Source organism: Triticum urartu, chromosome 6A (genome assembly GCF_056163025.1).
Source record: "Triticum urartu cultivar PI428250 chromosome 6A, HENAU_Tu73, whole genome shotgun sequence".
Classification (NCBI taxonomy): Eukaryota; Viridiplantae; Streptophyta; class Magnoliopsida; order Poales; family Poaceae; genus Triticum; species Triticum urartu.
Window position 1 is genome coordinate 578,714,742 of NC_141878.1, and position 8,418 is coordinate 578,723,159.

An 8,418-nucleotide genomic window follows, 5' to 3' on the forward strand; every position below is an offset into this window, starting at 1 on the left:
TGGCCGCTAGGGTTGGCAACATGAGGTGGACAAAAAACCTTCACCCTTCTTACCTCTCGAGAATTAAGAGTTTTGAACTTAAGTGAATTCCTAGTGCTTATTATTTGCCCCAGTGTCCTTACAATGGTACCACCTCCGTCCGAAATTACTTGTCGCTCAAACGGATGTATCTAGTATTGAAATACATCTAGATACATCCATTTGAGCAACAAGTGCAATGGACGTGGCTTAAAGTTTTTTTTTTGCGGTATTGATTACCAAGAAAGATAGTTTGATGGTACTATTTTGAAGACGGAATTAACAACCACAAGATACTATTTTCTTAGACTTAGCTGCACCTGGTATAGTTGCTAGTACTACTTTGAAAATTGCTTTATTCTTATGGTTATTTGCATATTGTTCTTATATCGACACATTCATGGAGAGACAAGCAGTGATTTCGGATCCAGAGGTGACGATGCACCATAGCCTCAATGCAACATCGTCTGAAAAAAAAAAAGTCCAACAAAGGAACCCCGTACGCCACTTGGGTCAGATAAAGAAAGAACAATGCTATTCTTACAAAAAAAAAAAATCGTACACACTAGTTCAATGTGCTGTCAGTTATTCTTCAGACGCCAATGCGACCCTACCAACGGGGTTATCCCACAATTCTCTAATGCTACATCGTTACATCGTCAGGCATTGCAAAACCAGAATAGCTAATGATTCACATAGACTATAGAATGCATTATAGACAATGAAATGCATCGTCGTCACGACATAGGTGGTCGATCGGCGACAACTAACCAACAAAGGACTAAAACAAGCAGTCTACTTAGGGGGAACAAGCTCTGAATTCCCAGTTTTTAAGGGTTTGGGCTCATCTCCTTGGGACACATCTCTGATAGTCATCCTACGGTACATGCTGACATGCTCAACCTCCTGCAGCCGTTCGTAAGCATTATCTCTTCGATCATCTGGAGCTCAGACTTCATGATATTGGCTTTCTCCATGACCTTCGAGTTGATCTCTTTCTCCTTTGCAGCTCCACCCTGCTCTGCCCTTCTACCAGTCTGAACTTGTTGGCAGAGTAAACATCAAAGTGCTATCTCAGCCTTCACTAGCTGACTCATCAAAGTCGAGTTTCAGACTTCACTATCTGATTTAACAACTAACTTGCATAAACTAGAAAATCATTCTACTACCATAAACTCAAAAGCTAAACGATATTTGTAGACCAGTGGGAGCAGGCTGAAGACGTCGTTCAGGCAGTGCACCAATGTACCCACCACCAGCGGGATGGACAAATGTTGCCGGGCAAACTCCACATCCGCCAAAGTTCTTCCAGTCAACTGCAAGTGTATATAAGAAGGAAATATATGCAATTAGCACCACAAAGAGACAAAGAATCCATCAAAATAAATTTTCAAGCTACACAAGCACACCTGAGTCGAACTTGAAGCATGAAACACACGACAGACCATCTGCATCGATCCTCAGCTCAGCAAAGAAGTGCTTGGGAACAAGATCATCACAGCTACTGGCACCTTTATGCCTAGCAAGAAAATTTGCATGCAGCCACGGACCACAGTAGCAAAAGCTTTTGACGCCCACTGCTTCAACCAGCTCATACTCATCCCCCTAAAATATTATATTATAACAAACAAAAATAAGAAAGTGCTCACAAGATGGATATATATACTTGGAATTGCATTATGAGCTATCAAATTCAGCCCCGACTCTATAGTCTGGAACCAATTGGAAAGTACAACCAAGGTTTACAAGGTGCAACCCATCATGGGACTACCAAGGGCGAAACAGCCTCACATCTGCTGGGCTAGGTGCGCAATCAACACCAGTAGACTCATGCAAGAGATGTTGGCAGCATAAGCAATGAAGGCACAGTTCTAGACCTCATGCCAGTTTCTCTATAATCACACCTATGTCGTGAGATTAATGAGGTTGTATGTTTGCAACCATCTAAGTTTGCTCAGGTGTGACTCATTTCCAGCAATAGACATCAACACATTAACTTTTGAAGCGGAACATAAATAAAGCCAAGTATGAAAAGGTGTCCAGATTTGTGATTATGTAACAGTCACGAAGTGGCACTATGCACTGTTTATAAACTTCAGTTAGATCAAAACCTGATTCATGCCGTTGTAGCGTTCCAAACCCTTGCGCGCACATGCTGGGGCATTCCAAAGTTCAGCTCGCTTAAGTTGCCTCTTGGATAAGCGTGGCTGATCCAGCTTAATTTCCCTGAAACAGCACAAGCGTCAACATCACGCACATTTCTTGATTTCAAATGTCCATCAAATTAACAACTAGTATGATTTTCAACACTGAGCGCTATTGTCACACTGAACAGAGTCTGACAGAAGGGAATACAAGTGCCAGGTCTTTGAAAAAAAATCAAAACTCAAAGGGTGATAAGCTGCATCAAACAAATAATTTTGGACCTTAGCTGCTATCACTACTAGTAGGAGGCTATTTCCTGTGCTTCTTAACGGCAACACTGAATATAAGACATGGAGGACAACAAACTGTGTCATATAAACACAAGACAGGGAGCACATGATTAAACCATGTCATGACCAGTCACATCAAATACGTAGACATGAAACAAAAAGTATTGTTTCATGTTAATATCATGGAAAAGAGAGATTTGTACCATACTCCCTCCATTGATACAGCACTATATTAACTCCCATTTACACCACTCTGCAGGAGTAACTGCTAACAATGGGCATGTTCAACAAAGCTAGTTGCAACTGGGTAGGGGGTTAAAAGCTTGATCATTTGGTCAGCATAATAGTAAAATCAATCTGACCAAAATTCACACAACGAAGAAGGGTGCTACTGGAGTGACCCGGCCGTTACAGAGCAGCAGAATTGGCGGGTGGAATTAAATTAGCACCCATAAATCAAATCCAGCACATTGCAAGGATTAGAGATGTATAGAGAGATCAAGGCATTTTCTAGTCTGATCAGCATAGTTGATTGATGCTATATCAGCTCCAACTTATACTAGTGTATGAGTGGAGTAAATTGCACAAAACCACCAGTTTGAAGGCTAGGTTTGTGAAAAACACTACAATACATTTTTTTTTTGCAAAAAACACCATGTCTACCGTAATCTTTTTGCAAATAACACTGATCGACGGATTTGCCTCTGTTGAGTATGTTTATAACAAATGGGGCCCGTCAGTCAGCCTGACGTGGCACCGCTTAACACCTCGCATGTAACGGCGATGTTTGGGACTTTATCCTCTTGTGTGGAGCCCTGTGGGGTCCACCTGTCATTGAAATAAAAAGAATAAATCTGTCCGTTCTCGCCTTATCTTCACCAGCTCGCTGCCGCCCGTCCTGCCCCTGTGGTCAACGGCGCATGCCCGGAGGCCCGCACCCGACGTGCGCCCGACGCCACCACGCGCTGACGAGCCGTATTGCACAACCCCGCCGATCTGACAAGGGGAGGGAGTAGCGGGCTGGCCGCCGACGATGTTGCTTCGTCTCGTGCATCTTGACGGCGACCTCCTCCGAACCAGAGCCACCGTGATGCTCCAGCAGGGAGTCGCCGCCTCCTTCCTCAGCCACGGCGACCACCCTGCTCACTGGCTACTGCAGCTCCTACGTCGATGGCGGCTCGAGCGCAGAGGTAGAGGCACCAGCTGGATTGGAGCAGGGAGAATGGATCTGAGTGTGGAAGGCGCCGGCGGCTCGGTTGCCGTCGCCCGTCCCGACCCCAGCCGAGGCAAGGGCCGCCGTTGCTGTTGCCGCATCGAGGGGGGGGGGGGGGGGGGGGGGGGGGCAGAGGACGCCGCTAGTCCCGCCCCGGCCGAGGGGCAGCCTTCCGCCACGCGCCAAGGACGATGTGCATCGCCGGGCTCGCCGACCTCATCCAAGTCCCGCCGGCGCTCGTGGCCGCCGCTCGCAGGGGAGGAGCACGAATCCGAGGTACAGAGAGGGGGGCGACTTGATTCTTGCCGGATCTGGGTGAGGGCTGGTTAACGGCGGTGAATTTCGTGGAGCTCAGAGGCAATGGTGATGGGCGGCGGCGGCGCTCCTGCATGTTGCTGGCTCGAGGGAAGAGAGAGAGATCAAGGTGAAATGCTGACAAGTGGGCCCCATGTCTAGTAAAACGGTTCAACTTAACGGTGTTAGAAATTGGTGCCACATCAGCCTGACTAGCGGACCCCATTTGTCATAAACGTGCTCAGCCGAGGCAAATCCGCCGATCAGTGTTATTTGTAAAAAGATTACGGTAGACACGGTGTTTTTTGCAAAAAAAATGTATTGTAGTGTTTTTCGCAAACCTAGCCTTTAAACTGGTGGTTTTGTGTAATTTACTCGTATGAGTAAGTCTACAGGAGTAATTGTTACTAACTGCTAACATTGGCATATTATTTAACAAAGCTAGGAAGTAGCAATTGTCAGTGGGTTGAAGCTTCATCATGTGGTCAGCACAATAGTAAAACCAATCTGCCCAAAAATCACACAACGAAGCAGAATTTCAGCATCCATGAACCAAATCCAAGGCATTCAGCACATCGCGAAGATCAAGTTATGGAATTGATTGCGTTGCGGGGGTGGAGATATAGAGAGATACCTTTTGTCGAAGCACGGAGGGGGGGTGGGCTTGGGGTCGCCGGCATCCGGGACTCGGCGGTTGCGGAGCACGTAGGCGGTGCGAGGCGAGTCAGGGGAGTCCTCGCGCTTGGCGGTGGAGGAGCCATGGTGATTTCCTCCGTGCCCCCATCGCCGCAAAGGGGTGAGGATGATCGCTCGTCGCGGCGTGCTGGACGAGGCTCCGCAGTCACATCCTCCGAGTCCAGGGGGTGGGGTGGTCGCCCGACCCTCGCAGACTCGCGCTTGCGCAGAGGAACATGGCCCTCGGCGCGCTTGGCCCGGCGTGCCGGAGGCTCCGCCACCTTCGCCTCCGGCCTGGACCGCTCAGGGCGCTTGGATCTCCGGGACTCGCTGGTGGCGCGCTTGTCATGGAGGCCAGTCATCTCGGCGGCGACTCCGGTCGGTGGGACAGGATTTGGGGGTGGGGAGGAAGACCAAGGGGGAACGCCGGACGGACTCCAACGCCAAGTGCACCCCAAGCCCGAGGTGGACACGGCCTCCTTTGCCATCCAAAGGCCTTAAGCCCAAACAAATAGCCCACAGAAGGCAAATCAATATTTATACACATCTGTGTTGCTCAAAGGATTTGCCAGCGCTCGAGACAACACAATTTGCCATAAAAATATTCGATTTGCCATGCTTAAAAACCCGACAATATAATTTTACCATTTTTGAATTTTATACATATTTGCTCTCAATAAATGTACATACTTTTTCACTCTATGGAAAAATTGTACTCCCCCCATTCCCTTATACAAGGCCACTATGAAAAATACATTTTGCATCTATACAATGCCACTTACATCAATGATGTTTTCTCATACTAAGACCTCTTCCAATGCAAAGGTGCTAAGATGAGGTGCTAAGTGCATTAAATACCTTAGCAACTCAACTCCCCAATGCGTAGGTGCTTAACTTGTTGTTGCTAAGCACACTTTATTTAATGAGTTAGCACCTAAAGTCTTTCATGCATTGGTCAAATTGTTTCATTCATGTGGTTTGCCTAGGTTCTCGCGCTTGTCATTGGTTCTTCTTAGGGTCACCAAAGTGCTCTCTCCCCTCCTTAAATGTTGTGCCATGTCATTTTTTCGCTTATGTGGCATGCTTAGCATCTATCCACCGTGGAGCACTGGGAAGGGCCTAACAACTTGGTTAATACTTGCATGCATGTAGTCATAATGACTCTGTGCTACTTCATTCTTATTCCTTCCTTGCATGCATGCGGATGTACTAGTGATCTCGGTTAACAAAAGAAAAGTTGGCTTGTAAAGCAGTCGTTAAATTTTATCTTGGTACTTGTAATCTGAGTTTGTGACCTTGTATAAGGGAACGAAGGGAATACATATTTTTTAGAAGGCGACGCACTCAACTTTATATTAATAAAAGCCCTAGTAGAGTAAGGTAACAACGTTAAAAGTCTTACGGTAACCAACTTGAAGAAAGAAAAAAATAAGTGCTACTTTGGCATTTCCATGGATAACTCTTCGCTAGGGTTAGCTCCTAGAGATAGTAGGGAGATCCCCCAGCCGCTGCCAGACTGCTGGGTAACTCCGGTAGAGGTCTGCTTCCCTTTTCGCACGAGGCGCTCCACCTCGGGATGGACATGTTGCGGCCTTGTTTGTCTGATTCACGCAATTGTGTTACAACATGCTCACGGATCCTGCAATGGGATCGAAAGGAAGATCAAAACCAATAGGAGTTTCTGGTGGAGATGATGCCCTGGAGGATGTAAATCACACCCCATGGGATGTGGATCACAAGCCCTAGGCGAACCACACGATAAAACCAATCTGAGTTGAATCCGCCAGGAGGAAGCTCTACATGTGCAACAATGCGGAGGATAGCAATGTGTCGAATGAGTACATGGAAGAGAATTATCCACTAAATGAGGATGACTTAAACCTTTCAAAGGAAGAGCTAGAAGAGTTAAACTATACTCCCTCCGTTTTTTTTAGTTTGCATATAAAATTTGGTCAAAGTCAAACTTTGTTGACTTTGACTTAGTTTATAGAAAAAAATATCAACATTCACAATATGAAATCAATATTATTAGATGCATTACGAAATTAATTTTCATACCGTATAGCTTTAGTATTGTAGATGTTGATATTTTTTCCTATAAAGTTAGTCAAACTTTACAAAGTTTGACTTTGATCAAATTTTATATGCAAACTAAAAAGAAGTGGAGGGAGTGCGTTTAGGACTTCCAACGCAGAGATTGACATGGATAATCCGGTGTTTACGGTTGGATTAGTTTTCAGTTATATGAAAGAGGTGAGAAGGGCGTTGGATGAATACGTTGTCGGAGAGAGAGAGAGAGAGAGAGAGAGAGAGAGAGAGAGAGTTAAGATCCATAAAAGCTAGAAATTAGGCAACTAGGATGAATGTGTTTTGTTCAGAAGGTTGTCCTTGGATGTTTAAAGCATCTAAAGACAACAAGACATGGAGCATTGTCATTAAGAACTACAATGGCAACCACACCTGTCGGAGGAGCTTGGATTCTAAGTGCTTGACTGTGAACCTACTTACAAAGAAGTCCATTAAGAAGTTTAGGGATGACATAAGATGGATTTGAGCACTTTTGGGAAGAAACTTCAGAGAGAGTACAAACTACTCCCAAATAGATGAAGTTCAATAGGGCGAGGAAGACAACACTAGAAATAATTCGTGGGAATGAAGCAGACCAGTACAATCGGTTGTGGGATTATGGCCAATAACTCATAAGAAGTAACCATGGTAGAACATTCATTGTTTGCACTATGCAGGTAAAGGAGAAGGATGACCAAGATCTGAAGGACCATTTGTCTTCATTATATTGGGCTTATGATGCCAGCAAGAGAGGGTTCTTAAAGGGGTGCGGACTAATTTTATATGTTGATGTTGTCACTTGAAAAGCATGTACAAAGGTCAGTTGCTTTGTGTGAAGTGGGCATAGACCCAAATGATTGTATCTACCCCATAGCTGCTATGGGTACGATCGAGGTGGAATCAACCTATTCATGGGAATGGTTTCTCACGACATTAAGAAAACATGGACATTTTCAATACCTCCCCCTATACTATCATGATTGGCAAGAAGAAGGGGTTGATAAATGTAATTGATAAAGCGTTTCTAGATGTTGGACATAGATTTTGTGTTAGACATCTACATCAGAATTTCCACAAAATGTTTAAAGGAGAGACACTAAAAAATAAATATTTGGGCCATTGCGAGAGCAACCACTATTGATAAGTGGAATGAAAACATGGACAAGCAGGAAAAAGGATTGCATTGCCACTTACAAATTGGATTGAAAGTAAGCCCCAAAACCAGTGATCAAGGCATTTTTGGTGAATTCCCAAAGTGTGACATCCTTCTAAATAACATGTCTGAATTTTATGTCAGTTATAAATGATAACTTTTCATTACACGTACCTCTGTCTACAACATGAACTTGTTATGGATGCATTGGTTTTACAATATTTACTTGCTTGTAATTGCAACCATATGTTGGAAGCAAGAGCGTTGGTTGTTCTATCAATGTTACATTGCATAATGGGCAAGATAAGTGTGAGACATGAGACGAGATAGAGGGAAGCAATAGAAAAATGGAACAGAATTTGTCATAAGATTAGGCAACCTTCATGAGAACAAGTGGACCCTTTAGTGCCATGAGACTGTCCTTCGAAGAGTCAATATTTATGAAGTGGCATCTTAACAAGAGCCTGAAGGAAGGACAGCGAAAAGGACGTATCTTCCTTTCCACAGTACAACATGGAAAGTTAAAATCAAGAACAAAAAAATATTTTGCTAGTAGTGTTACA

General features: G+C 44.7%; 1 protein-coding gene across 1 annotated transcript; it reads right to left on the minus strand.

Moving 5' to 3' along the window:
* Positions 1-565: 565 nt before the first annotated feature.
* Positions 566-5,128, minus strand: LOC125515323 (uncharacterized). Its single transcript, XM_087528967.1, has 5 exons — positions 4,754-5,128; positions 4,595-4,691; positions 2,130-2,244; positions 1,428-1,623; positions 566-1,334 (listed from the first exon to the last, which is right to left on the minus strand). The coding sequence occupies exons 1-5, from the start codon at positions 5,121-5,123 to the stop codon at positions 1,195-1,197; spliced, it is 918 nt and encodes a 305-aa protein (XP_087385093.1). The 5' UTR covers positions 5,124-5,128; the 3' UTR covers positions 566-1,194.
* Between the last annotated feature and the right edge of the window lie 3,290 nt (positions 5,129-8,418).

Excerpts from the sequence above, each read along its gene's own strand:
- LOC125515323 (XM_087528967.1), bottom strand. The coding sequence starts at position 5,123 with ATGGCAAAGGAGGCCGTGTCCACCTCGGGCTTGGGGTGCACTTGGCGT. Across the intron at positions 2,245-4,594 it reads CCTCCGTGCTTCGACAAAAG|GGAAATTAAGCTGGATCAGC; the intron begins GTATCTCTCTAT and ends GTGCTGTTTCAG. Across the intron at positions 1,335-1,427 it reads ATGCTTCAAGTTCGACTCAG|TTGACTGGAAGAACTTTGGC; the intron begins GTGTGCTTGTGT and ends ATACACTTGCAG.